Source organism: Chaetomium fimeti, assembly GCF_033439085.1.
Source record: "Chaetomium fimeti strain CBS 168.71 chromosome Unknown B0H64scaffold_2, whole genome shotgun sequence".
NCBI classification, from domain to species: domain Eukaryota; kingdom Fungi; phylum Ascomycota; class Sordariomycetes; order Sordariales; family Chaetomiaceae; genus Chaetomium; species Chaetomium fimeti.
This window is the reverse complement of record NW_026944330.1, coordinates 1,909,963-1,937,163: the sequence shown is the minus strand read 5'-3', so window position 1 is coordinate 1,937,163 and position 27,201 is coordinate 1,909,963. Positions and strand designations below refer to the sequence as shown.

The 27,201-nt window shown below is 55.8% G+C and overlaps 9 protein-coding genes across 9 annotated transcripts; 6 read left to right on the top strand and 3 right to left on the bottom strand.

The window, feature by feature from the left end:
• Positions 1 to 2,418: 2,418 nt before the first annotated feature.
• B0H64DRAFT_354421 (uncharacterized protein) lies at positions 2,419 to 4,430 on the top strand. Its single transcript, XM_062801536.1, has 2 exons — positions 2,419 to 2,651; positions 2,727 to 4,430. The coding sequence occupies exons 1-2, from the start codon at positions 2,428 to 2,430 to the stop codon at positions 4,303 to 4,305; spliced, it is 1,803 nt and encodes a 600-aa protein (XP_062662270.1). The 5' UTR covers positions 2,419 to 2,427; the 3' UTR covers positions 4,306 to 4,430.
• Positions 4,431 to 4,649: 219 nt separating this feature from the next.
• B0H64DRAFT_422494 (uncharacterized protein) lies at positions 4,650 to 6,283 on the top strand (the record flags this gene model as incomplete). Its single annotated transcript, XM_062805566.1, has 3 exons — positions 4,650 to 4,790; positions 4,831 to 5,056; positions 5,121 to 6,283. Exons 1-3 carry the CDS (start codon positions 4,701 to 4,703, stop codon positions 6,281 to 6,283), a joined length of 1,479 nt encoding a protein of 492 aa, XP_062662269.1. The 5' UTR covers positions 4,650 to 4,700.
• Positions 6,284 to 7,133: 850 nt separating this feature from the next.
• B0H64DRAFT_354419 (putative ankyrin repeat protein) lies at positions 7,134 to 13,618 on the top strand. The gene is made up of 2 exons (XM_062801535.1): positions 7,134 to 11,659; positions 11,716 to 13,618. The coding sequence occupies exons 1-2, from the start codon at positions 7,182 to 7,184 to the stop codon at positions 13,448 to 13,450; spliced, it is 6,213 nt and encodes a 2,070-aa protein (XP_062662268.1). The 5' UTR covers positions 7,134 to 7,181; the 3' UTR covers positions 13,451 to 13,618.
• Positions 13,619 to 14,130: 512 nt separating this feature from the next.
• Positions 14,131 to 15,596, bottom strand: B0H64DRAFT_82092 (uncharacterized protein). The gene is made up of 3 exons (XM_062808825.1): positions 14,916 to 15,596; positions 14,270 to 14,834; positions 14,131 to 14,190 (listed from the first exon to the last, which is right to left on the bottom strand). Exons 1-3 carry the CDS (start codon positions 15,439 to 15,441, stop codon positions 14,145 to 14,147), a joined length of 1,137 nt encoding a protein of 378 aa, XP_062662267.1. The 5' UTR covers positions 15,442 to 15,596; the 3' UTR covers positions 14,131 to 14,144.
• Positions 15,597 to 15,620: 24 nt separating this feature from the next.
• On the top strand, positions 15,621 to 17,696 carry B0H64DRAFT_471995 (uncharacterized protein). Its single transcript, XM_062807913.1, has one exon. It carries the CDS (start codon positions 15,832 to 15,834, stop codon positions 17,590 to 17,592), a length of 1,761 nt encoding a protein of 586 aa, XP_062662266.1. The 5' UTR covers positions 15,621 to 15,831; the 3' UTR covers positions 17,593 to 17,696.
• A 341-nt stretch (positions 17,697 to 18,037) lies between these two features.
• On the top strand, positions 18,038 to 19,968 carry B0H64DRAFT_82057 (acyltransferase). Its single transcript, XM_062808824.1, has one exon. It carries the CDS (start codon positions 18,396 to 18,398, stop codon positions 19,854 to 19,856), a length of 1,461 nt encoding a protein of 486 aa, XP_062662265.1. The 5' UTR covers positions 18,038 to 18,395; the 3' UTR covers positions 19,857 to 19,968.
• Positions 19,969 to 20,068: 100 nt separating this feature from the next.
• Positions 20,069 to 20,524, bottom strand: B0H64DRAFT_317698 (uncharacterized protein; the record flags this gene model as incomplete). The annotated part of the gene is made up of 1 exon (XM_062800346.1): positions 20,069 to 20,524. One exon carries the CDS (start codon positions 20,522 to 20,524, stop codon positions 20,069 to 20,071), a length of 456 nt encoding a protein of 151 aa, XP_062662264.1.
• Positions 20,525 to 21,102: 578 nt separating this feature from the next.
• B0H64DRAFT_454300 (uncharacterized protein) lies at positions 21,103 to 21,921 on the bottom strand (the record flags this gene model as incomplete). The annotated part of the gene is made up of 1 exon (XM_062807270.1): positions 21,103 to 21,921. The coding sequence occupies one exon, from the start codon at positions 21,919 to 21,921 to the stop codon at positions 21,103 to 21,105; it is 819 nt and encodes a 272-aa protein (XP_062662263.1).
• A 577-nt stretch (positions 21,922 to 22,498) lies between these two features.
• B0H64DRAFT_415320 (uncharacterized protein) lies at positions 22,499 to 23,523 on the top strand (the record flags this gene model as incomplete). The annotated part of the gene is made up of 2 exons (XM_062805091.1): positions 22,499 to 22,822; positions 22,897 to 23,523. 2 exons carry the CDS (start codon positions 22,499 to 22,501, stop codon positions 23,521 to 23,523), a joined length of 951 nt encoding a protein of 316 aa, XP_062662262.1.
• Positions 23,524 to 27,201: the final 3,678 nt, after the last annotated feature.

The following is a 27,201-nucleotide window of genomic DNA, read 5'->3' as shown; positions in this document are numbered from 1 at the left end:
ACTTTTAATATAGGCGACTTTATCTAGTTTGTTTATAACAGTACTACTAGATTCAGGTATATAGACTATATCTTTATTCTCGATAATCTTGAAGACCGGTATATCTTTATTATACTAACCCCGGTTAACCGTACCTTTACTTAGTACTATCTCCTTAACTTAGAGATTATAGAGATAAAGGACAATACTATTATTAATAGAGTAACTACCATTTACCCTATATACCTATGTATAGTATAGATTACAGATATTAGGATTATATAGGTAGATTAGGAGGTATATATACTGTAATTATATAAGTGAGTATAACCCTCTACCCTTTTAGAAGTTAGGTATTATTAGAATATATAGTTATATTATTATCTATTTCCTAGTCCCCTATTTTACTATCCCTAGTATTAACTAATAGTAGCCGATATAGTAGGTACAATAGTAAGATAGTAATTTAGAACCCCGAGTATATTTATAGATGAATCGCAGCTTATATAGATTAAGTTATCGGTATCTATTACTAAGTAGCTCGCTAAACAAACTTATAAATAACATCCTATTATTATTTAATCGTAATATCACAATATATTCCAATATCGACCGGTATACTCCTACAATATCTCCCAACCGGTATACTCCTATAATATCCTCTAACTAGCAGTATATACCTCTATAGGTAATTACCTACTACTAGTAAGTAACCCTTTCAATATATAGCATCGAGCGATCGGTCAATTATATATATAGATATAATAATTACAACTATATCCCTAGTATCTAAATAGTATATACTGGGTATAGTACCGGGTACCGGGTGGGTATACAGGGTAGCGAGTGCCGGGTATCGGGTAGGTACAGATATAGGGCTGGGGTAGGTGCCGGGTAGGTACGGGTACGGGTATAGGGTGGGCGTACGGGTGTAGGGTAGGCGCGTGGGTACAGGGCTGGGGTGGGTGTAGGGTGGCCCGGGTACGGGTACAGGGACGCGGGCTGGAAAGGAGGACCTGTAGTATCCCCTATAGTACCGTCTGTAAATTCTGGGTTCTGTACATTCCAGGCGTACATCAGCGGACAGGTTTAGCGGTTGTACTGGGCTTGCTACCTAAAATGGGTGGGAAGGCCAACAAATCTCGTAAGGCTTATTGCTTCTGTAAGCCTTACAAAACAATTTGTCAAAACTTTCTTCCTAAGCCTTACAGGAAATGTAAGCCTAACAGCGCCCTACAGATTCCCGCTGCGGTAATAATCACAGGGACAGAGGGCGACTTCGCCGCTCGCTTCTTTGTGGCTACCTATTCTTGGTCCTAGCTTGCCGTGGAAGTCAGCATTTCAAGATTACCTAACTTCAACAAGAAAAACGCTCAGTTCGAAAATTCAGGAGTCAGCAGATAGACGCCGCGCGCCGGCGGAAACAAAAAAAAAGCGTCCAAGAAAGGAAGCCTGAGGCCTGTGGAAGGCCACTGAGAAACGCCGTGCCGCCCTCTGATTGCGTCCGATTTCAGGTGTTCCGGATCTCAAGGACACCCGCAGATTTTGAAACAAGACAACCTCCGACTGGTGTCGGTGCAAGTGCTTGCCGAGGAAGCACTTTTTTCAGCTGGTTTCGGCAAAATCTCCCGCTCCCGCTGTGCCGCTCCCTTCCCGCTTCGAATCCAGATTTCAGTTCCACTTTCAATATTCTGGAACATGAAAGTTCTCGTCTGTCCCCACAAGTTTCATAATTTTCATCGATTCATTCTTGACCTCTTGGCCACATCCACGTGTGCCTACTCCGCAGGATCATGGCCAAGAAGAAGAGCCTAGTTTCGTTAAACCAGCCGCCAGAGTATGGGTCCCAATTTTGGCCTCATGCAGTCGTCATTGAAGCCCCAGCACGCCCAATACACGTGCCGACGTTATCCCCCCAGCTCCAACTCCGTATCCCACTATTTCCACCTTACCAGTATTTCTTTTAGCATCACACCCCCTGGGTCACCTGCGTAGGGTGCCTATTTTCCCTGATCTGACCGGCCATGATGGCCATACCGGTCCATAATGGTCATTCTTATCATATCATCGCTGCCGTCTTCATGGCGCAACAGTTTCACAAGATCCAACAGGGCCCTCCGTGACCTTGTCGTCCTTGCTGTCGGCCTGTTCCTCCTTTGCTGCCTGCCGATATGGCCTGCTCGAGCCATCATGACACTGTTGGCTGGTCGGACGGCCCAACGGACCGCGCTCGTGACTGCTTTGGGCGTGGTAGCATTTAAGAGTATGGCTTCGACTGCCATCACCCACCAGACCAACCTCATCCCCATCCTCCTCTCTCCATCTTCAAGTCGCACTTACTGTCTTGATATCTCGGTGCCGGACACCGCCCCTGCCCAGGACAGTCTTTCTTCTTGCCCCGACTAATAACACTCTTCATCCAAAACTTCCGAACTCGCCAACTCCGCCATGTCTTCCACTGGTTCCGGCAACCAGACTTCAGGTGGCCGCCGCCCAGCTAAGGCACCTGCCGCTCCCAACACACAGGGCGCAGCTAAGGCCACTACCACTTCCAATGCACAGGGCACACGGAGGCAGCTGCCTGCCAGAGCAACGTCCACTCCCGCTAACGCCTCCACCGCACCGAGGGTTCGCAACGGGCCTGCCGCCGAGGGTGGTGCAGAATCGACCAGGTCGCAGAAGCTACCCACACGCGCGAGCACAACCTCCAATCCTCGCGCTAGTGGTAATGGCACATCCAAATCGAGCGGCCCGTCCATTCCCTTCAAGGAAAGTGATGTCGCCCACAAGGAGCACCACCAGACTTACCGAAAGCTCGTCAACCTCGTCAAGAACCGCAAAGCAGAGGATAAACCTCGCATTTTTGTTTTCACAGATATCGAGCAGGACTACGATGACCTATTGGCTATCATCTTCCTCGCCGAAATGCACCGCATGGGTGCTATCGAGCTTGTCGGCTTCGTCGCCAACCATGAGCCTGCCTACCAGCGTGCCAGATTCCTGCGCACTATCCTCCGCCTGGTTGGTCTGGAGCATCTTCCCGTCGGGGTGGGTAGTGTTGGCACCGATAACTTGAGCCAACACTCTGGGGTCTTCTTCTACAGTCTCAAGAACATTACTTTTGACAGAGCACCGTGGAATCCCCCCAATCTCGAGCTTCCCGACGCGAAAACGGTGATCACCAACGTTCTTAGATCCAAATCCAACGTTACAGCTCTCATGATTTCGTCCCTTCAGGACATTGGAGAGTTTTTTGACAGGAAAGACAAGACAGCGGACTTTATGAAGTATAATTTCACCAAGTTTATCTCCCAGGGAGGCTACGAGGTCGAGGCCACGGAGCAGGCGGCTCAGAGCGGCAAAAGTAGCAAGCCCAAAGTCAAGGTGACTTTGAAGCCGGTGAAAGACATGGCAAACAACAAGTTCAACCTCAAGCAGGCCGCCAACTACACCAACCACCTGGCGGCCCACAAGCTCACGTCCGACACCTGGTCCCGAGAGGCGGCCAAAGCCGCCAGGCTTCCGGGTACCTTCATGAAGGAAATGTTCCAGTACGGGCCCATCGGCGCCCACCTCGAGTGGCTGTGGATGCGGCAGGAGTTCAAGTTCTACTGGGACCCCTTCAACTGGCCCTTCATGGACTTCCTCAACGTCGACTGGTACCTGAACACGCGGCTCGGGCTGGACAAGACATCGGCGGACTTCAACGAGCTCCGGAAGACGGAGATGCCGTTCAGCGACGCCGCCCCGCGGATCAAGGTCATCGCCTACGACGGTTGCGCGGCCGTCGGCGCCGTCGGCGACGACTTCATGCGCGCCATGGGCGTCCTCGACCCCGAGAGCAAGCTGCCGGCCTACAACCGGCCCGACGTCGCCGGCCACCCCCACCGCGTCTTCGGCAAGAAGGCCGACGACCTGGGCGGGATCAACGCCCGGCGCCTCGCCCAGGTCATGAAGACCTTCCTGCTCGGCGGCATGATCGCCACGGCGGGCAGGGCCGAGAGCCTGATACCGCGCGCGAGCATCAAGCACGACCACGAAGAGTCCGGCATCAACCTTGACGGGTTTAGGGCGAGGATTACGCTGCGGAACCTCAGGATCAAGCTTGACGAGGACATCAAGCGGGCCGAGGAGGCCAAGGCGGCGGGGAAGGATAAGGAGTACAGGCGCGATCTGGGCACGATCGATAAGCGGAGGTCGACCATCGCCGTGTATGAGGAAAGGATCAAAAGGGAGGAGCGTGTCACTCGGATCTCTGAGCCAGTGCGCGCGTCGATTCCTTACGAGCAGCTGTACCAGCAGGCGATGGGTCAGACGAGGAAGTGAATGGTGACGGGGAGTTTGCTCAGTCGCGTGGTGTGGACTACTAGGTAGTTACCTAGATTGCATATGGGAGAGGAGTTGGGTCTGACTTTTATAGCCTTCGCAAATGAATCTTCATCTTCCCCTTATTCTAGTTTTTGCGGACGACGCGGAGACACCGCGCCTCTTCCACGATCCTCCAAGGCCCGGCGTGCTGATAACGATGCTGCCTCCCATGCTTTTCACCGAGATTGATACATAGCCTCACGTTCATTGGTGGCCTGTTCACAAGCGCGTGTTCGGACTCACCGCCACACCGCAGCTGTGGTTGGATCTCGCTCGAGAACACCAAACCATCACGTCGATATCCCACACCCTCAGCTCATCGATCCTGCTAACACCACAGTAAAAGCAGGATAATGTATGACGGGCAAGAGGAGCTCGATAACCTGGTATGGGACAAGAATGATGAAGACTCGGACAAGTCGCTGAAGCAGATGCGTCTGAAAGTCACTTGTCGGGAGGTCGAGCGTGCGTCTTGCCAAACAGCGCTTTGGGATACCGGCCACACTTGTGTCGCCATTGGTCGTCGGTGGCTTCAATATCCTCTACAGAGTCCGTCTTGATGGAGTCTCGCCTAGGCCGGATGTCATGGTCCGGCTTCCATGTCCCAACCTCGTCCAGTTCCCGGTCGAAAAGACGCTCCAAGAGGCCGCTACGGCAAACTACATCGCAAATAACACTTCAATACCCGTGCCTCAGCACTTCTTTTACGGTCAGGACCCCACCGTTGGACCATTCGTCATCCTCCAACACATCGAGTGCCGCGGGAGCATCAGTGTCGGCTCGACTGACGACCCCCAACGACGACCCGAGCGTGGCGCACGTCCTCAATCCAGACTTGCCTGAAGCCACGCTCGAGGACCTCTGGGGCAAGGCCGCTAGCTGTCTCTTGCAGCTTTCCCGGCTTACCTTCCCGCGGATCGGAGGGCTGGTCGAGGTTGAGGTTGAGGGTGGAGGCAAGGTCGACGACATGGAGAAGGGCAACAACAGCTCATACGCCATCGCTGGGCGGCCGCTGACGCACAACATGACGGACATGGTGCGGCTGGCCAATGTCCCCCGGAGCGTGCTGCCACCGGCGGGCACGACGTACGGCACGGCGGACGCGTGGTACGCCGCCCTGGCCGACATGCACCTGGCGCAGCTGGCCTTCCAGCACAACGACGCGGTGGAGTCGCCCGACGACTGCCGCAACAAGTTCGTCGCGCGCCAGGTCTTCCGCTGTCTGGCCCGCCAGGGCCGTCTCTCGTCGTTTGGCTTTGCCGAGGATGACTGGTCTGCCCAATCGCGCAGCGTTTCTGGTCGGTTCAGGAAGCTCGCCCCGGCCCCGGATGGGTCAGGTGCCTTTCGGCTGTGGGGTGACGACCTACGCGCTGGAAACATGCTGCTTAGCGAGGCCGACGACCTCGTGGCTGTGATTGACTGGGAGTTTGCGTACGCGGCCCCGACCCAGTTCGCCCTCGACCCCCCCTGGTGGCTGCTTCTCGAGTTGGCTGAGACTTGGCCGTCCGGCGTGGATGACTGGACGCGCATCTACGAGGGGCGCCTGAAGACGTGGTTTGCGGCTATGGAACGGGCTGAGGGCATGGTCCCGAACGGCGGGGCGAACCAGCTAGCTGCTCTGCCAGTCCCTTTGTCTACGTATATGCGTGAGAGTTGGGAGACCGGTCGGTTCTGGCTGAGCTACGGCGCAAGGAAGAGCTGGGCGTTTGATATGGTGTATTGGAAGTTCTTGGATGAGAGATTCTTCGGCGAGCGGGTGGCCGGTGTCTTGAAGCAGGATTTGTGGAAGACGAGATTGCACATGTTGACGGACGAAGAGAGGGCGGCTCTGGAGCCCTTTGTGGAGAGAAAGATGAGGGAGTCCAAGGACCGGATTATTGTGGACTGGGATGATGTAGAAGCAAAAAGGCGCTTGTCTGAGGTCTTGTTTGAGTAAGTAGTTGCTGGATGGCTGGGTGGAAGGGAAGGGAGCCGGTGGCGGTGGGGAGTGTGTTCGGTCGCCTGGTGCGGACTGTTGGTTAGGTAGGTAGGTACCTACGGTACCTTAGATTCGGCGTGGCCGTTTAAAGCTTAGGCCCGAGATTCAGGTTTGAGTTTCACAACTAAAATCCGACCTTTTATGATCACCACGCCTCCCCTTATGACCCCGGGCTCACCCAGCTCACCCGGTCCGGGGCGCCATTCAAATCTCCGTGATCTCCGTCGTCCGTGCCTGCTAGCCACCCACCATGTGCATCATCATCCACAACCGCAACCGCTCTCGGAACTGCTCTACGATATGCCCGTATGCCCATATCGCCTTAACTCGATCCGGACATCCCTCACCCACCAGCCTGGTTCGAACCCCCCTCCTTCCCCCCCCCTCCCCTCGACCTTGGTGATCCTCTGCAATAATACACAATCCTTGCCCTTCTGTGCCCATGTATTACGGTCGTCTTGCAGAAACGAATATCTCACCCGATCCTCGCTGTGATCGTTCTCTATCCTGGGTCCAGAGGAGATTTGTCACAATATCTTACCTACGGCACCTAATAAAGAGTGCTCAGTTTCGGTGTCTGACCTTTTTTGTTGTAAGGTACCTTACCCTCCACTTTTAGGCCCCTCGAGAATTTGGGGGACCTAATTGGGAAAGAACGACTCGCACCCAACACAACCACCAGGACCCGCGGACCCCAAGTCCAGACCGGCGAAGCTTTGTTCCGAAACCGAGCGTAGAATGACATGTAGGTACCTCCGGAGCTCAGGTTTCCATGCCAAGTCAGAATCTCACCCTCAACCTCTTCCAACTTCGTACCCATCTTTCCCGCTCAATCCACCAATCCAAGGCTACATCCATGGAACGGGAGTTCACAGCCAAAGTACCCTCGAACATGGACAGCGAAAGCGATGGCGATTTAGCTATCATCACTAGGGAAGATGTAAAAACTTACAACCCCGACAATGTTCTGCCCGAATCACCCAGCGTCATCGATCGCATTCGACAGTGGCTTGAGCCGACGCCATACCATCACGAAGGCGGCGAGTTCCGTAAACATCTCGCTTCTCATGTCGCAGGGACTAGCCAATGGCTCACAGGAACAGAGACTTATCAGAAGTGGCACACTGGTCTAGACCATGGCCTGCTATGGATTAAGGGCGCTCCTGGCGCCGGAAAGAGCGTCCTTGTTGCGAGCCTCGCGAAAATGCTTGCTAGGGAGGGGTGTCCTGTTCTTTTCTTTTTCTTCCGACAGATCATCGACGCGAACCACAAACCGATCCAGATGCTACGGGACTGGCTCGACCAAATCCTCGAGTCCAGCCCCCCACTGCAGAGGGACCTCAAGGCCTACACTGATGAGGAGCGTCCTGATCTCAATCGCGCGCTCGAGAGTCTCGGCGCCGACGATCTTTGGAGACACTTGGAAACAGCATTGGCCCACATGCCTCGGGTATACTTGGTTGCGGACGCCTTGGACGAGATGGACCCGCGTAACGACCAGTGCCTGAAAGCCTTGGGGCGACTGGGGACATGGAGACCCGGACAGGTAAAGGTCGTCGTCACGAGCCGCCCTGTAGCTACCGTCGAGACAGCTCTCCGCGAATTTCCGGCCTTTCAAATTCGGCTAGAGGGGCCACTCGTTGACACTGACATTGCAACGTTTGTCGAGGATAAGTTATCAAAGTTGGATATCGCTGTCGAGGATCGCACCCGGATCAAAGAGGCGGTATCTGGACGCGCCAGAGGCTTGTTCCTGTTCGCAAACCTGGCAATGGACGCCTTTCTCGAACCGAACGCCAATGTCGGGCAGACCTTGGAGAGGCTACCGACGAACTTGAACTCCATGTACGCCAACTTGCTTGAGGAACACGCTAAAGCCTCAGGGGTGCCCAACGACATCCAGCGTCTGCTTTTATGCTGGGCAACCCACGCAATCCGCCCACTTCGTTTGATCGAGATGGCAGAAATGCTACGCGTCACGTATAACCTCACCGACAGCCGCGATTTGCAGAGCGCCAAGTCTTTAATACGAGTTGCATGTGGACCGTTGCTCGAGATCCATCCCGATGAGACAGTCTCGGTCGTACACCATTCCTTGACCGAATATCTTGTTGGCTCGACACGGTCTGCATCAGATACGTCTTCAATCCCGAAACTACTGCCGGGTCCAACACACGAAGAGCTGGCACTGTACTGCATCCGGTACTTGGAGTTGTCCGGTTGCTTAGATGATGATTCTGACACCGAAAGGACCGAGGACGACACCCCATTTGTGTTTCGCAATCCCCGGGCGCACAATGGGCTCCGTCTCCGGTTTCCGTTCGCAGAATACGCCTCCAAGAACTGGATCATCCACGCAGCAAGAGCCCTCGGCGACGGTTTGCCATCGCCATCTTTGGTCTCGGCCGTGGACGGTTTTCTGGTGCCGGGGAACAGGCTCGAATACTGGCTCACAATTGCGTGGTGGCCACGCGCGACCATGGGCGTGACGACCAGCCACATTGCAGCGCGTTACGGCCTAACGTGGTATCTCGACCTCCTTCTCCGACGCGAAGGGCCGACAGTCGCTGCCACTATCGATTGCAAGGGCCAAACCCCGTTATTTCACGCAGCCGAGGCGGGCCACGCCGACGCAATCAAGCTGCTGGTCAGTGCCGGGGTCGATCCTAACCCGAGCGACAAATGCGGGCTGAAACCGCTACACCGCGCAGCTTCCAATAACCATCCCACTGTCGTGACCGTCTTGCTCGATGCAGGGGTGGACCCTCTGACCGGGAAAACGCGCGAAAACCCAGGCAGGCGATGCGGTCGCGCGCCGAGAACCACCGGCCACACAGCCCTCATGTATGCCTGTCAAGCGGGCCACGTTGAGGCCGTTGAGGCCTTTCTGCCGTACCTCGACGTCAAAATAGTATATCTGGCCCTTTATTGGGCTTCCAGGGCAGGCCAGGCAAAAGTAGTGAAGTGTTTGATCCAACACCCCGGTGTAGATGTCAACACTAAGATCTATGGGTTGACAACATTGTTTAATGCCTGCGCACAGAACGATGTCGAGTCCATCGAAGCGCTTCTTCGAGCCGGGGCAGATGCTACCATCCTTTGCTCTGCATCGCCCTTCGAGTTCGCCGACTCTGCTAGTTCGCAATACTTGTCCCAGGGCTCGGTGGCTCCCCTGGAGGCCTTCTGCGCCCCACTCCCCAGACGACCTCGCGACCCTACTTCAGAACCCGAAACAGGTGGTCTCCAACGCGGCCTTGGCCTGCTTTTGCAAGCCGGGGCAGACATCAATCGGCGCGACCGGAATCTGAAAACGCCTCTGCACCATGCTGCTGGCCGGCCAACGCTTCTTCGGCTCCTCTTACGCGCGGGTGCCGATCCAAATAGCGAGTTTCAGGACGGCTCCACGCTCCTCCACACCCAACTGAACGGGGAGGAAGGATGGGAGATCGTCAAGTTGCTCGTCGAGGAGGGAAAAGCAGATATCAACAAGCGCCGAGGGAAGGGCGGAGAAACCCCTCTCTTGGTTATGCTTAACAGGCCATGTGATCTCAGTACCTGCCTTCGTTTCATTCGAAGCTTTGGCCCTGATTGCACCCTTCCGGACAATGACGGCAATACTCCCTTGCATAAAGCGGTCTCACTCGGAGACATCCCGCTTCGGGATGAAGTAGTCCACGCCCTGCTCGCCGCGGGTGCGAAGGTCGACCAGCGGAACCACAAAGGCGACATGGCAATCCACGTAGCCGACGATACGCATTTAGTTGAGCTTCTCGTTAACGAAGGAGCGAACCTCGAAGCCCAGGACTATGATGGGAGGACGGTTTTAATGCGGACGCTGTACCGCCGCCAGTCGCATCCGCGAGAAAGGAGTATAACTCAGCTCTTGGGGCTCGGTGCAAAGCTTGACACAAAGGACTTCAAAGGCCATACCATCCTTCACGTGCTTTTAAAAGACCTATCAGACTATAGCCCGAGGCACCGCGAAAAGGGCTGGGAGGATTTCCAACATTTCGTGAAGCTCGGAGTTGATCCCACACAAGTCGACCATGCTGGAAACACGCTCCTCCACGAGCTCATGCGCCAGGGTCCTGATGACTGCCTGTCGGTGTTCGAGTACTTGATTGAAGAAGGCGTGGACCCAAACGCGGCGAACCACTGGGGTCACACGGTGTTCCATGTTCTTGGGGCCAAGCACTGTTACGACAGGTCCTTGTTCGAGGCGGCGATGGCAGCGTGCAAAAAGGAAACTCTTGAGCTTCCGGACCAAGAAGGCAAGCGCCCGATACACCTTGCCGCCACAGTATCGGCGGCCACCGTGGCCGCTATGATAGAAGCTGGCGCCGACATTTCAGCTCCAACGTACAACGGTTCTACACCTTTGCATCTCGCTACGGCGAAGGGAGAGAGCAATGTGCTCGGCCTACTTCTCACAACGATACGGACAACAAACCGCTACCCGCAAAGCGTAATCGACGCAAGAGACAAAGAGCTGAGGACACCGCTCTACTACGCCTGCTTGTCGGGACATCCAGAGGGTGCCGCTCTGCTTCTGAACGCTGGCGCCAAAGTCGAAGACCAGTTTCGAGATCTCCTCCACGCCTGCTCCAGGTTTGAGCGGGAAGACCGCCGCCGCCAAACACAATGGGCGATTGAGAACGAGTTACCATTGGACCCTCGGACGTTTGCCGACTTTGACAGGCAGGATTTCCCAAACTTTAATACGAGGTTGGACGAGATTCTTGGTATGCTCGCTGAACGTGGCCTGGCAAAGGATGGTCCAGCACGTCAATATCTGCAGCGCTTTCTCCAGGACATGGCTGACTCCGACTTGGATTATACCGTGTGTTTATTCTCCCGCCTCGCCAGAACACTTTCCGGCGACGAACCTGAAACCGTGTACGCTCCGGCTGAGTCGGTCTTCACTCGCCGGTGCGCCGAGATACGACGCGAAGCCGCTACGCGTGCCTTCCACGAGGTCGTTCTCGATACCCTTGCGAAAGGAGACAACAGGCTGCAGGAGAAGTTATTCTTGCAGCTTCTCGGGAACCGCGAGTTTGACCTGGTCGAGGCCGCATCCGAGGCGCTAGGCTGTGATCCGTGTGCAACTGGCCAAGGCGGCCGGACGCTGTTCCACGCCTTGGTTTCCCTCGGACACGCCTCGTTGCTAGCCAGAATCGCGACGCAAGAACATATTGCGACTGTTGAAAATGACGAGTGGCTCAAGAGCTGGAAACCATGCGGGGGTGACACTCCGCTTGTCCTTAAAGCTTGCATGCGTGACGCTCCTAACATGGAAGTGCTACGGGTCTTGGTAGAGAAATTAAACGCTTCTGTGTAGGTCAACCTGTGGGGCTGTTTGGAGGTATCGTGATAGCTAACTTGGAGTATAGAACGTTGAAATCACCTCTGCATTTCCTGGCACTGGGGAAACAGTGGTGGCATGTGCACGATGCCCTTCCGTATCTCCTCTCGCGCGGTTCAGACCTCGAGGTTCGCAATAAGGATGGCGAAACCGCCCTACACGTCGCTCTGGAGGACGGAGACTACGAAAGTGGCCCGTTCCAAAAACAAGCGGCGAGGGCCCTCATCTTGGCTGGCGCAAACGTCAACGCCGTTACGAAGTACGAAACCAGCTGTCTTGTCCGGGGAGTAAACGATGTCGAATCTGTCCGGCTCTTGATGGCCCACGGCGCCAAGGTGAATGCCTCAGCCGTGTTCGCGGCCATCTGGAAGAGGAATGTCGGCGTCTTAGAAACGCTGTTGTCTTCGGAAAACGCGGATCGACAAGAAAGCGGACCCCGGCTGGACGAGGAGCTGCTACGCGACTACGAGCTGGATCAGGAACAGCATGCGCTACATCGCGCCGCGACAGCAATGCGGGGGGCTTGGAAGGGCGACAAGCGAGGAGAGCGAGAGCACAATGCCTGTGTTAGTATGGTGAGGCTGCTCTTGGCTCGCGAGGTAGACCCCTACAGCAAGGTCAGGGTTCGAAAGCCCGACAGTTCGCCCGCAGGTACAACGCCGTGGATTTCATCTGAGGACGAGGACGACTCGGACGTGCCCGGTAGGGGCTCCTTCAATCGGCCGCATAAGCGAGGCTACGAACGCCGTGCGGTGGCCCACCAGGTTCTCCGGGACCATGGCATATTCGGCCCGTTCCTCGAGCTCCAACATCTTGACCTCGAACATCGCGACAGCAACGGCCAGACTCTCCTCCTAGCTGCCTGTAGCCATCCCGCAACGTTTTGCAGCCATGTGGATTTGTCCAACCAAGACCAAGACGACCCCGAACCCACGCTACTGATCGACATTCTACTAAAACGTGGTGCTGACCTCTCGGCGCGCGATGACCACGGTCGTAATGCTCTGCACACTGCTTTCCACGCTGTGATGATGCGCCAGCTCTACACATCGCCCGATATATTTGACGAACCACTCAACTCGCTCCTCGGCCCAGATCCATTAAATTCACTCCTGAACCAAGTGGACAATATGGGAAAGACCCCTCTTCACTACGCGCTCGCCGGGCTATGGGGTAACTGGAACCAACAGGGGATTAGCGAACATGCCATCACCCTTCTACTTTCCGCCGGCGCCGACCCAGGGAGCATCGACAGCTCGTCCAGCGACAGCGCACTTCACATCCTTGCCCGCCTGCTGGTGTGGAATCACACAGCCTGTCCACAACTGTTCCGGCGCTTCCTCGCGCTCGGCCTCGATATCAATGCGAGGAACCACAAAGGGGAAACGCCGCTTTTTGGGCTACTACAGGGGCCAAAGATCGATGATATTCACCATGACGAAGTGGCGCGAGAGTGGGCCCCTGCGCAGGACCAGGCGTGGGAAGTGTTGGTCGAAGCGGGGGCGGATTTCAGGGCTAAGGACAATGAAGGACGAAATATGCTGCATCTCGCGGCGCGGCGTGGGGAGTGGGCTGTGGTGTATAGAAGGCTGGTCGAAAAGGGGGTCGATCCGATGGAGTTGGACAGCAGACAGCGAACTAGCTTGGATATAGCAGCCGCATGTCGGAATGAGGCTGTCCTAGGAATGTTCGAGACGGAAGGGGGCATGAAGAAACAGGCCCATGCCCAGAAGAGAAAGGTAGATGGCCTCGATCTTGACTAGGCCAGGACCTACATTTCATAGTTTGACTACGGGGTGACTTCAGGAGATGGTATCCTGAGTAGAGGTAGCGAGTGAGAAAAAGCACACCCGAAGCATGTATTAATTCATCCACCCATACTTGTATTACTTGTAACGCAGAACACGCTGTCGCACCCTCCGGGAATGGCGTCCTTCCTAGGTAGTCGGGTATGGCGCTGCGTCGGACCCGCGTGCTGGTACGGCCCTGTCGAGGCGTCCGAAAATGGCGGCACTGCCCTGCCAAATTCAGCGGTCACATAAAGGGGTTCTAGATTCTACGGCACTTGCTAGTCACGAATGCCAGAGGAAAGGTTCACGAGTCTAGGTATAAAGCCTGCTGAAACTCACCCCTTTATTCTTACAACACATTCAACGACATAGGGTTGGTTTTGATCATCTGGAATGTGCACCCGCCTTCGTCACCGCTTGCTAGCTGCTTTCTCGCGTATCATGTCTTGGAGGATCTTCTCACAATCCGGAAACTCGAGACCCCGGTCCATGCCATTCTCCCGCAGCGGAATCAACTGCATCCGGTTCCCAATTCCCCGAGGATTCCCAGTCGATACCACAGTCCCCCAATACGCGACATCCGGATCCCAGCCGCCCGCTAACTCGTCCAGTAACTCCAACCACAGTCTACAACTGTGAGATGCATATTCCACAGTAGTGCGGCCAATTAATTGGCTCCTACTTGCAGGAACACCATCAGAACCGCGGCGTACCTGGGCGGTGTACGAGACACAGTTAGTTAACAGCTATCACTGACGGCAGAATGCAGCAGAGGAACCGAAGAAGACTCACGCAGCCGTCGCGCCCAGTGCGTCGAGAGGCCGCGACGTCATGGCGAAGCTCGTCAAGAGCAGACAGGCGAGGACAAAGGCCGTGATGACGCCCAGCTTGTGAGAGGCGTTTCCCAGGGCCTGGAGCACCCAGATGGGCACCACCAGCATCACGAGGCCGATGGAAATGGTTACGATGGACACGAAATGGTCCATGACCTTGTCGTTGTAGAAACTCATGGTCGGGTGTAAGGCGTCCGGCGGCAGGTCGGCGTCCTTGCTACTGCCAGTGCCATCTTCCACATCCCCGATCCTGCGCCGGCCGCCGGACGACAGCGTCTTGCTCCGGTCATCCCGCCAGAAGGGGAGCGTGCGCAAGAACAGAAACTTGTCCATCCCCCGACGTAGCGGCGTCTTATCTCGCGGGCCGATGGGGATGAGGTCATCCGGGTACTCCAGATAGGTCTTTTCCTCCCGGTGAATCGCCTCGTTGGCATGGCTCATATGCCAGTTCTTGAGGCTGGTGATGTCCCAGGAAGGCGCAGCGGGATACTTCAACAGGGTGGTCTGTTGAATGATGAATTTGTCTGGGTACGCGGAGGGTAGAGGTGAGTGAGTGACCCTGGTGCCGCACTACCTTCACCTAAATCAACGGGGGCTGCACTTACTGTATCGATACAGGGATGTCGAGATCTTGTCCAGGAGCTCAACTCTCTCAGAGACGACATCTTTCCTAAACGTACCATTATCTACCCCCTTGTCCGGCTGGCGACTCTCCTCTTCGATCCGGGCGAGCTTCTCTTCCAGCCTCGAGATTTCATCTTGCATGCGCAGGGCCACCCGTACGTTGAGGCTCCGGAACCGACGGGCGACGAAAAAGTCGGGCTCGGAAGCGAGTAGGTCAGAGTAAGCCTGGTAGCCCACATACTTCCACGGTTTTTCTTGAATCAAATCAGCTGCTGTTGGTGCCGGATCGGGTGTTGACTTTGTTGCAGTCGGCGCTGCAGTCATAGTCGGCGGGGGCACTGGGGGGACAGCATTGCTCGAGCGAGTCGAGCCTGGGTCTTGATTCCCTTGATTCCCTTGATTCCCTTGATTCCCTTGATTCCCTGCTGGTGCATTAGCGGCTACGGCTAACCAATCTGGCTCGTCATCCGTCTCAGCCAGTGCAGAAAAGTCGACCGGGCTATCCATCGTTGCCGGTGCAGAGCGTAACAGCAGCCCTGAGGACGGAATTGAACAAGAAGACGAATAGCAAACTCCGGAGGTGTGCAGGCACCAGGCTTTGGGGGCCAGGCAACCCTTGCACCTTAGTTAAGCGCTGCTGCGAGCTTGGCGACCCTCGATAGGGCCAGGTTCGGGCCGCAGTCGACGCCACATGCGTGCATTGGACCATGAGCGAACTGGAATGTCTCAGCTTTTACGCACCGCCCCTTCAGCTCCATTGGGACGAAGGCTCGACATATAGGTAGGTAAGGCTCACATTTTCCATACTCTTCCTCTCTCTCCCCTCCCCTGTATCCCTTCGTAATTCGCACCACAACACCAAAGTGATCATCAGCTTCGTGATCAACAGCTTCGACCATGGAGATTAACCCCGCTCGCGTCTCGGTGCAAGATGAGGCGGCGGATTTAGCCAACAGACTCAACCAGCTCTCCATCCAGAGGCCAGGGCACATGCACCATGATTATGCACACTTCATTCGCCTTCCCCATCCTAGCAACGAGCTAAGGATTCTCGACTACGCTGGCCACGGAGGAAAACCCAACCGAACCAGAAACGCTGCCCCTCGACCGGATCCCAGCACTCAGTCTCAGTCCCAAAACAGTAACACAAATGGCCAGAACCAACCTCAGCGGGGCGATCAGAATCCCGGCGGCGGCAATGACGGCAATGCCGAGGATTCCGACGGAGAGGACAGACGGCGACGCGGTCCTCGCACCCAAGTAGCCGAGCACTCCCTTGCGTCCCTTCCGCAGCTGAAGACAGTGAAGAGCTTTCTGGACAGAGTACTGCAACCGACAGACCCAGAAATTTCCCGCGATATCCGTTGGCTGAGAATCGACTCAGAGAACGATTTCACGCTCTTGTGCCATCTGGTCTCCCTCAAGAGGCTGCAACATCCCTACAAGGCGGTCCTCGAGCGTGCCAGCCGCAACCAGGACGAGGGCACGCGGCGCAAGCAGGTGATGCTGCGCTATTACAACCAGATCACGGCGGGAAAGCCGCTGGAATATGCAGACTCATTCATCGCGCTGCTGAGGGACGTCGAAGTCCGGGAGGGCATCCTGGTCAGGTTCCTCGACCAACACAAGCGGTCGGGCCTGCCCCCGGGCAGAGCGGGAGCTCAAGCGGCCGCTGACTTCCAGAGAGACATCCAGAAAAGGTTCGACAGCCTCTGCTCGATCATGAACGACGAATTCTTCTGGTGGGCCGAACGAGCCATCATGAGAGTCCTGAGCCAGTTTGACACTCATATTGGCAACCACCAGGAGCCCCAGGACCCTCGCTTCACGTCCGGCACCGAGAAACGCCTGATCGGTATCGTCGAGTCCATATACACACAGGCCTGGGCGCAGTGTTCCACGCTCTACGCCGGGTCCCAAGTCCCTCTCAAGGAGGTCTTCAAGCATGTGCAGTCCTTCATCCGCCAGTCCCTCACCGAAGACGACAGGACGAAACAGTCCACCGACTTGGCCGTCGTGGTGCAGTGTTTCGTCGGCAAGGTCGCACTGGACGTGGCGACACGCATCTGTCACTCCCTAAAGACAGGGGGGGCAACCGATTCCTCCACAAAGAACCTCAAGATCCCCCACATCCTCCGGCACTCGCGCGCCGGCAGCCTACTGAAGGACAGCTACAAAATCTGGCACGTCTCCCACCTCACCAGCGACCCCACCTTCCAGTCTGCCTCCCTCATCGAGGCAGACCAAGGCCCGCTAGCCTACGAGCGCGCGGAGGCCTCCCAGCAGGCTATAGACCTCGACTCCCTCACTCGCGCCTGCGCCGACGTGCACAAAAGCCTCCAACACACCAACCTACCCCTGGCCCTCTTCTTCAGCGCCGCGTTCCCCGAGCCCGGCAAACCGCGGCTCCTCGTGTTCAAGGGCCAGTGGCTGACCAAGGTCATCAGTATCTCGCCGCGGGAGATGAAGGACATGGGCTGGGACGGGCCGAGGCCGTTTGGGGACGTCCAGCAGGGCTACGCGCGCTTTTCTGCTCACCGGCTGGAGGGCGGCATTCCGATTTTGATGAGCATGGAGGAGGATGTGCTGGGGGCGTTTACACCCGCGGGCCGGTATCTCTCGTGGGAAGATGTTGTGAAGGACGGAGGGGATGAGTGAGGGATCTGCTGAGGGTATTACCTTGTATACATAACCGCAATGTAAGATGAACTTTTTCTAGGTGATTAATTTCTACCTTTCTAAAATCAAGGGCAGATGCGAAGGTGCCCGTGCTTCAATCATGACTCTCTGGAGGAACATAGGCAAGATGGATTTCGTTTCCAGGGCCGTTTCCAGAGAATTCCAGGTTCTTTGACGAGGGCCCATTGGATGAAACTGCCGACCAAGTATCACAAACATCAAAGGATAGGAGTAAGCCCTCGTCGGATATCAAACACGACCTTCTCCCTTCCCACCCATATCCTCCACGATCAGGTACCAAGTAATGTACCTGGCTGTGGCCCAGCGACCCGCACTGTCGAGACGCCCGAAAATGGCGGCACCGCCCTGCCAGGTTCGGCGGCCAGAACAGCAATTTCTGTACTTAACCTGCATCTTTTAGGAAGTCTTGTCCGAGCGGGGTTGTCTGACACACAGCTGCCAACCATGTAACGGCGCCGGCTTGGGGGACTCGAGATGGAACGGTATAGAAAGTTCAACCCTGCTCTAATGCAACATGGCGACGTTGCCGATGGAGCACGCTGCCCGGGCACCCAGTGTTGATCAATCCTCCCCGTTGGGTCCATGTCTCTGGGCTTTCCCAATTATGGAGCTGACGAGACAGCGAGAGACCGGGCCTATTTAAAGCGCGACGGCCACTGGCTGATGATGTCCAGGGCTTTTCCACCTCGCGTTCTCTCCTCCAGTGACTACCTAGTCAGCAGTCAAGAGCGAGCAATAGTACCAACTTCGCACACACGGCCATGCCCCACCGAACAGTTCATCAGCTCCACCCCTTCGGTTGGGAGAACGATCCGGAGGAGGAGCGGTTTAAAGTAACAACCCTCGATTACCTGACGGCCTGCACTTACAACAATTACGCCCTATTCTTCCGGCTCGACGATGTGGACAAGGAGAAGGCTGCAGCAACGCTGAAGACGGGCCTCGAGCGGACACTTAGCCAAGCCCGCCACTATGTTGGAACCATTGAAAAGGATCCCGAGGGTGGCCATTCATTCGTCAAGAGGAAGGGCAGTACTGTGCGCTTCGTGGTACAGTGGCTGGACGCGCCCGAGGAGAGCACCAAGTACCCGTCCATTGATGATGTCGAGACGGCCAACTACAGCGCCGTGGTGCTCGGCAATCTGGAAACTTGGAGCGTACCGCCCATGACATACGGCGAGAAACCCGAGGCTCACCCCGACAGCCACCCAGTGGTGTCGGCATTCCAAGCCAACTTTGTGCGCGGCGGGCTTGTCCTGAATATGCACCACCACCACTACGCCAACGACGTGATGGGATGGTCCGGCTTTACCCACCAGCTGGCCGAGAATTGCAGGGCTGCACTCAACAACACGCCGTTCCCTACTTGGGACCCTATTTGTCTTGATCTCTCACGCTTGATCAAGAAGGAGGTGGCGGACGAGGTCAAAGTGGACGGTCCACCCCAAGCCGAACGTCATCCCGATCACAAAGTCGCCCAGTTACTGCTCTTTCACCTACCCAAGAGCAAGGCCGCCGAGCTCAAGACACTGGCGGCACCCACCGACGGCTCGTGGATCTCGACGTATGACGCTTTCTCGGCCTTCCTCTGGCGTACACTGACGCGGCTGCGCGCCCCCGTCTTCAAACCGGAGCCTTCGTCGCACATCTTCTGGGCTGAGGCTATTGACATGCGTCGGCGCATGCACAGCCCCAAGGTGCACCCGCGCATCCAGCACAACGTCATGTTTGCGGCCCTGTCAACCACGGCACCTATACAGCAGCTTACCGCCGACGAGATCCTACACGCGCCGCTGTCGACGCTCGCCTCATACGTCCGGCGGATGACCAACAGCGTCACGCAGGAAAGCTTGGACAAGACGCTCGACATGGTGGCCATGGTGCGCGACAAGACTAGCCTCAACATCCGCATCGATTCGCACCCGCCCATGTCCATCCTGATGACGGATCATCGCGACGCCAACATCGTCTCGGCCGACTTTGGCTTCGCCACCCCTTTAACGTACCGTCACCTACTCGATCGCGTCACGGAGGGCGTCATCATCATTTACCCGACCCGCAATAACGACCCGGAGTCGGACGAGGGCCCCGAGTTCTCCATCGCCTATGAGAAGCACCTGGCCCATGACCTCATCAACGACGCCGAGTTTAAGAAGTACTTCGAGTACAGGGGCGTCGACGCCGAGGATGCTGGGAGCATAGGTGCCAACGGTTCCTCCTGAGGAACTCGGTAAAGCCACCCCGGCAGCTGTCGTTACCGAGGTATCGAGCACGTGAGGGAATTTGTGCTCATATAGAGTAGAGTACCTAGACATAACAACGCCCAGTTGCTAAATAAAATGCGACGATAAACAATACCAGTCGATACCACGAGCCTTCCCCATTCCGACTCGCGTAGCCCCATACCCAGATTCTCCCGAACCAGCCGTCCCCCCTAAGTCACCCTATGATACAGCCTCTGCATCCACAAGTCCTTACAAAACCAATCATCGCCCTTCCGCACCCACGTCTCATAGTAATGCCCACCGCCCGTCTCATGCGGCCCCTCGCCATCCCCCGCGGGCCCCGCGTGGTACAGGACCGAGAACACGGCTTTCACCTCGTCCGGGCCGGTCTGCTCGAGCTCGCCGGGGCCGATGTGGTGGATGACCTGCAGGGCGGTGAAGGCCTTGTCGAAGAAGGCCGCCCACGACTCGAGCGAGTCCCAGGTATAGGGGGTCGCGCCGTCGGGCGTGGACACCGTCTTGCCGTGCTCGTCGACGAAGCAGAAGGTCGCGTCGGGCACGAAGATGCTGTCGAACCGGGACCACTGCTTGCTGTCGGCGAAGCGCGTGTAGCGGGATTTCTTGTAGCGGATGCGCTCGGCTACGTCGGCCGGGGGGGTGGCCATCGTGTGTGCTGTTTTGTCGGGGCGGTTGTGTTGTGTCTGTCGTGTCGAGGCGCAGATCCTGTTCGCCGACGAGGTGCGTCCTCCGGTGTCCCGTTGTCTTCACAGTGAGTCAGCCCTTATGGGAAAATGGATCGAGCGGGGTAGGCGTCCTTGTGCCACGCTTATGACGGGTACTGGGATCCATCTTGTTACTACCCGAGGCTGACGTTGGATACATCAGTGCTACGGTACATACCTTGAGTGGGCCCATTTACACCCTTCACCATACATGTAACATAGGTACCTAGCTAGACACCCCTCTTCCTCCCAAGTTCTGAATGCTCACTTGGATAACGATAACAACGAGGTAAGAGGTTTGTAATCACGGTGGGGGGAGCGAGCTAGAATACTGGTAAGTTGTCTTCCCATTTAATTACCCATCCTCTACAGCAGTCGAGACATGCCCCCGGTCCAGGGGAACGCGCACGACGTTACAAATCTTCAGTCGGGTGCGTGTCTGATCCACCGGCCCAGCTTCAGCCAATCTCCGAGCCACTGCTTCCCAACCTAATCCGGCTCTGGCCCGTTTGCACGTATCTCTACCGGTGTTGTATAGTGAGCTCTCCAATGCCATCAACTACCATGTCAACATCGTTGTCCATGCCAGCCTCGCCAACCACTGCGTCGGTTTGGCCGTGGAGAGCCTGGGCTGTCCTTTGGCCGGCCTGTGTCATCGGGTCGTCGTCCATCACAGTGTCCTCGTCGCCAGTAGTCCGGAGCTTTATACGGCCAACGCTCCTGTGCAGCGGGGTAAGCGCCCGCGAAATCTCGGAGGCGCTCCAATCCAGGGCATCATTTTGGTCGAACTCGTCGATCGCCATAGCAACCTCGCAAGGAGGCTGGATATCCATGAACGATTCCGGGTCGAGGTGCCACTGATCGCGCGCCCCGCGGAGGAACAGGAACAGGATGACGAACTGAACTTTGCTAATATGCTTGGCCCATAGTCGGACAGATTCACGCTTATGTAGGGCGTTGAGAAACGAGACAGGGGAGTTGAGGTCGCCGGAAGTCGTTGGGTCCTGCAGCAACTCGGTCGCTTCGAGGAACAGCCCAGAGAAGAAGCCGTCAAGTTTCGTATCGGACAGGCGAGGAGCGACCTTTTTTAGCGCAGCCGTGATTTTCATCTCAAACTTGTCCTCCAGGATGAAAATTTCGAAAGGCCAGACCATCCCACCTTCGGGAAGGATGTCTCGGAGACGCGGTTCATGTTTGTCATGTTTGTCACGATTGTCGGAAGCAACCAGCGCTGGAGGTGACTCGCAGCGATTTTTTAATTGCTTGCGTCGCATGTTGTCGCTGCTAGGGCCGTGAAGTCTCTTGCCCGCCACTCGGGTCCGCTCGCGGTCAGCTCCCATGATGAAGATAGTATAGGTACGTAGGTATTCCGTGCCTTAGCTGGTTAATAAAAGTCCGGCAGATCAAGGAGCGGGCTGCCAGTGGACTGACCGAAGGTACCTCAATGTTGAATCCTAGAGGGGTAAAGCCGTTTCGAGGATGGGGAGGGGAAGCTGATCAAGTCACAGCAACGAGGAGTGTAACGAAGGAACGAGACTTTGTGTCCGAGAGGGAAAGCTTTTTGCGGTTTGCGAGGTGGCTCCCTTATTTGAATAAGAATAAAGATCAGCTAGTCCTGCTGACAAAGTTTGATCTTTTATCTGATCTTGAGGCCTGTTCCAGCAAAAACAACCTGATTAAGTTGCACAACCCCCATGATCCACAGACTTACTCTTTTCCAGCCTCCTAAAGTCGCCCTCTCCCACATGTTGTTTTGTCCGGACCATCATCGTCTTCCTATGTCCCAGTATACTTCCAATGGGCCGTACCTACCTACATTACGCGAATAGTTACTATGTTGTCGTTTTGACAGCGCCCTTTTAAGCCAGGCAACCCCTAAGCCGACCAGCCTCCCCCTCCGCACTTGTTCCTTCGATTATGGGCACTGGACGGGGTAACGGCCGGTCCGTGAAAATGGATCAAGACGTCGCGGTGTCGCGAAAACATCAACATCACCAGGCCGCCGTCACCCCTTCGCGGAGTAAACCCCTGGGCAACTCAAATCCTGACCGGAAGAAGAACAAGCTACGCGTTCGACCAATGATGCCCAAGGCGGGCATGATCTACTTCCTCGACCGTTACCTACTAATGCGAGAGCGACGCGACCGGGCACTGGGAGTGGCGATGCGAAAGGCTTTCCACTATGTCTCGAAGCCGCTGCTCAACGAGCGCTTGGCTGGCATGTTTGAAGCCGCGATCGAAGTGCAGCAACATCAAATGCAACAGCCTGGGAATCCGGAACACCGTGCCGCTCTCGACTCTAACACCTTCTTCAGTTCCTCCGACGGCACAACTCTGTCCAGCCCTGGGCCCAGCACATCTCAAAGAGCCTCTTCACAAGCTTGTTCATGATTCTCCGCTCCACGCGCTTGAACTGGCATCACGCGCCGAGAAAGCCACTCGATATCTCGCAGCATTCTCTCCTGGCCAAGGCCATCGACGGTTTCAACGCGGTCGATACGTTGTCGTGGAGCACGGATGCCCCTTTCTTGAGGTGGATGATCCGCGGCGGGCCCGGGTTACACGTCGAGAATACCGCCAGGGCGGCGGATAAGTCGATGGGTGTCGAGAGCAGCGGCGGGAAAGGAACCGGAATGGACGGGGACATCAGTAACAACAAAGGCACTTCCGACCACGGTCGACCTGCGAAACTGACGAGCCCCCTGCCTGTCGGGGAGGAGATGGAAGGGATCATCACGCACGCGGATACTGCTTTCCAGTTGACTTACGAACAAGTCATCGAAAGCATGCGGGTCGTCAGTATCGAGGTCGATGTGCCCTCTCTGTTGGAGGCGTTTGCTAGGCACAACTTGAACGGCGATGACGGGGATCAAGCCACGGGGGCGCCTAATGGGGAACGCCATTATTCATTTGATGATTTGGACGTGGACATGGTGCTCTAAATTGATGTCCTCCACCTAGAAGGGGCCAAGGCAAGGGGTTTGGAAAGAGAGGTCGATGGTTGTTTTCATCTAAGGCTATGTATATTGTATACTATTGTATTTGCCTATCAACATAGATCAGGTCAACTCAGATCATCCTTAATCATCAATGAAGTTCATGATGTGGGGGGGAGTTGGGTCTGCCGGCGCAGCGGGGCACCCCTTTATCAGCACTAGGGAACACAAAGCAAACAAATAAAATCAGAGCGGAGGTAAGTAGAGTCGAGTTGGGGCCCGGGGGGGGGAGGGGAGTGGGAGGGGGCTTATTGGAGACCCAAGCACCAACTGTCACGGCGTGCACAAATGAACTTAGGACGAGCCTGAAGGTTGTACCCAATAACGAAAATACAACTAAAAGTAAAGAACTAAACTAAGTGCGGTTCCAGGGGAGAAACAGCGGCCTTTTATAGACGAGGGGACGGTCGGTTCCGGTCGGTCGCTGTTGCTGTTGCTTTCACAGGTTCCTGGATAGTTCCCAGATACAGAGCCCCTGTATCTAATCAACAAGGGACCTGTCTTGGTATTCAGTGAATGAAAGTGGATGCTTCAGAACCAAGCGTGCTGATTGGCGGATGTGTCGAGAGTGGATGCGCCAAAGGTGGATCCCCCGGTGCCGAGGGTGGGGCAGTGTATAAGTGGCTCATTACGTAACCAACCTTGTTGTGACTGCGCCGGGCCGTCACACTACCCCCCCCCAAAGAAAAGAGAGTCGTGTCCTCATGACTTGTACCTTCTTCGTGATCGTGTCGGTCCTTCCTTTGCCTGTGACTCCGGAAAGTCGTCTTCCGGGTGGTCTTCTTCATCTAGTTCCTCGAGGTGTGCCTTTTCCCATTGTGTTAGTCGTTTGGGAGGGCCTGCTGCCTCTGGGAACTCCTCGTGGAACTTCCGAACCACCGCTGGGGCGTTCTTAAAGTTTCTTGCTGGGTACCAGACCGGGTCGTCGTCAAAGGCGATCCATTTGGCCAGGTACTCCAGTTTCCCCCTTGTCAGTCGAGAGCCCATCAGTTTCTCTACTTGGTATTCCAGCTCCCCATCGATTTCCTCTGGTGGTAACGGGGTAGGGATTTGCCCCGGGAGCGGGTCGCTCGGAGCCTTCCTCAGTTTGTCGGGCGAGAAGACCGGGTGCATCTTCCAGGTGTCGGGCAGGTCTAGGAGATAGGAAGCTCCCTTCTTAGCTAAGATCTTAAACGGCCCTGAGACCGGAAAGTCCAGCTTGTCGCTCGGTCGATTCGTTTGCCAGTTTCCCTTCGTAACCATGACGTAGTCACCTGTCTTGAAGTCTTCCGGGCGTCTGTGCTTGTCAGCCTGTTTTTTCTGGGTGGCTTGGGCCTTTTCGAGGTGCTCTTTCGCTAGGAGGACGGCCTCCTGGATCCTGGAGGTCATCTTCACTGCGTCCTCTCTGCTGAGTGTTTCCGCTTCCGAAAGGGACTGTTGGGAACGGGCTTCCCAGTCGAATGACATTCGTGGTTGGTATCCGGTTTCCACTTCGAAGGGAGAAAGCCCTATAGACTCGTGCGGGAGGATGGCCTGGGCGAAGTCCATTGCAGGCAGGAGCTCGGCCCAGTTGTCCTGGTAGTGGTTGACAAAGGGCCTCAATCGCTGGTCGAGGTACTGGTTCATGATTTCGGTCTGTCCATCAGTCTGTGGGTGCTCGGAAGAGGAGAGCTTGATCTTGACTCCTAGCATTCGGCAGAACTCGTCCCAGAAGTGGGAGATGAATTGCGGGCCTCGGTCCGAGACCACCGAATCTGGAACCCCGTGGTTTCTCCAAACGTACTTGTAGTACATGCCTGCCATCTCTTTAGCGGTGGTTGTCTTGTAGCAGGGTAGGGAATAGGCTCTTTTGGTCAGTCGGTCTACTACCACAAAGACTTGGTCGTAGCCCTGCTTGTCTTCGGGCATGCTGTGAAAGTCCATCGTAACGTGCTGCCAGGGTCGGTTCGGGATGTCTAGGGGCTTCAGGAGCCCGGGTGTCTTGTCGCGCGGCTTGTGTGATCTCCTGCAGGTGAGGCAGTTGCGGACGAAAGTATCGATGTCCGAGAACATCTTTGGCCAGTAGTACCGTTGCCGAACGAGGGTCCGCATCTTGTTTCGGCCTGGGTGAGCAGTAGGGAGCTGCTCGTGGATCTCGGCCAACAGGTGGGTACGCAGGTTGTCCTCTCCTGCTACTACCAACCTTCCTCCCTTCAGGAGGAGTCCTTCTTGAATGGTCCAGTCAGTGTCATTGCCGGGCTTGCTTGCCATCTCTCGGAACGACTCGAGGCTCTCGGCTCCTCGATTCGCTTGCAGGATTTTGTCGATGAGGTCTACCCCCTGGGGACGTCCTTCAACGTCGTCGGTGTCGATGCTCCAGATCTTGCAGGCTTGGACGCTGATCGGAGGCTCCTGCGTGTTCAGGAGGTCTTGTTCTTGCTCGCTGATCTCCTGAAACTCTTTCAACACCTGTGGGTCTAACTTGTGAGCCGGCAAAAGGGTCTGTGTTCGGTAAGCGGCTTGGATCGCCTTCTGGGTGGTAAGGTCCTCCGTCTTCCTGGAAAGGCCGTCCGCTGCCGCGTTCATCTTGCCGGGCCGGTACTTGATCTCGAAGTTTAGGGGTGCTAGAAACTCCGACCAACCTGCTTGCCGGGCGTTTAGTAATCTTTTGGTCATAAAGTATTGGAGGGCGTGGTGGTCTGTCAAGACCTCGAACTTCTTCTGGATGCCCAGGAGCAGGGGATACCATTCCTCGCAGGCACGGACAATAGCGAGGAGTTCCTTGTCGTGGATGGGATAGTTGCCTTCCGGGCCGTTCATTGTCTTGGAGAAGTAGCAAACAGGTCTCCAAAGCTCGTCAACCTTCTGGGAGAGAACTCCCGCGATGACTCCGTCGGATGCGTCTGTCTCCAGGCGGGTCTCGCGCTCGATCTGGTAGTGGACAAGGAGTGGGGTCGTGGTCAGAGCCTTCTTCAGGTGGTCAAAGGCTTCCTGACAATCGTCGGTCCACTGGAAAGCTCGATCCTTCATTGTCAGCTTCTGTAGGGGTCTCGCAATGTTGCCGTATCGTTCCACAAAGCGGCGATAGAAGTTGCAGAACCCGAGGAAGGCCTGAACTCCTTTCACCGTCGCTGGGGTCTGCCAAGAGGTCACGGCTTCGATCTTCTGGGGGTCAACTCGGATGCCGTCGGTTCCCACGATGAATCCCAAAAACTTAGTCTCGGTGGTGTGAAATTCACACTTCTTGAGGTCTGCTTGTAGGCCAGCTCCTCGGAGCTTCTGGAGTACCTTTTTGACATGCTCCTGATGTTCTTCTTCGTTGTCCGAGTAGATGATGAGGTCGTCGATGTAAGCCGTCAGGAAATGGTCTAGAAACTCGAACACCTGTGAGTTGATAAAGCTCTGGAAGGTTGCCGGGCCGTTGCACAACCCAAACGGCATCACCTTATATTTGTACTGCCCGTAGCGGGTGCGGAAGGTGGTTAAGTCTTCGCTCTCTGGGTCCATTCGGATGCGGTGGAACGCCTGTCGGATGTCTAGCTTGGTGAAGATCTTGGCCTTTCCCAGCTGTCTCAGGGTATCGTCAATTAGCGGGAGGGGGTACCGATTCTTGGTTGTCAGCGCGTTCAGCTTCCGATAGTCCACACAAACCCTCCATGACCCGTC

What these genes read in the sequence shown, in the direction of transcription:
- B0H64DRAFT_354421 (XM_062801536.1), top strand. Translation starts at nt 2,428, where the DNA reads ATGTCTTCCACTGGTTCCGGCAACCAGACTTCAGGTGGCCGCCGCCCA. An exon ending in GGTGGTGCAGAATCGACCAG is followed by an intron (nt 2,652 to 2,726) that starts GTCGCAGAAGCT and finishes ATCCAAATCGAG; the next exon opens with CGGCCCGTCCATTCCCTTCA.
- B0H64DRAFT_354419 (XM_062801535.1), top strand. Translation starts at nt 7,182, where the DNA reads ATGGAACGGGAGTTCACAGCCAAAGTACCCTCGAACATGGACAGCGAA. An exon ending in GAGAAATTAAACGCTTCTGT is followed by an intron (nt 11,660 to 11,715) that starts GTAGGTCAACCT and finishes CTTGGAGTATAG; the next exon opens with AACGTTGAAATCACCTCTGC.
- B0H64DRAFT_82092 (XM_062808825.1), bottom strand. Translation starts at nt 15,441, where the DNA reads ATGGATAGCCCGGTCGACTTTTCTGCACTGGCTGAGACGGATGACGAG. An exon ending in GACATCCCTGTATCGATACA is followed by an intron (nt 14,835 to 14,915) that starts GTAAGTGCAGCC and finishes CCGCGTACCCAG; the next exon opens with ACAAATTCATCATTCAACAG. An exon ending in GCACTGGGCGCGACGGCTGC is followed by an intron (nt 14,191 to 14,269) that starts GTGAGTCTTCTT and finishes TACACCGCCCAG; the next exon opens with GTACGCCGCGGTTCTGATGG.
- B0H64DRAFT_471995 (XM_062807913.1), top strand. Translation starts at nt 15,832, where the DNA reads ATGGAGATTAACCCCGCTCGCGTCTCGGTGCAAGATGAGGCGGCGGAT.
- B0H64DRAFT_82057 (XM_062808824.1), top strand. Translation starts at nt 18,396, where the DNA reads ATGCCCCACCGAACAGTTCATCAGCTCCACCCCTTCGGTTGGGAGAAC.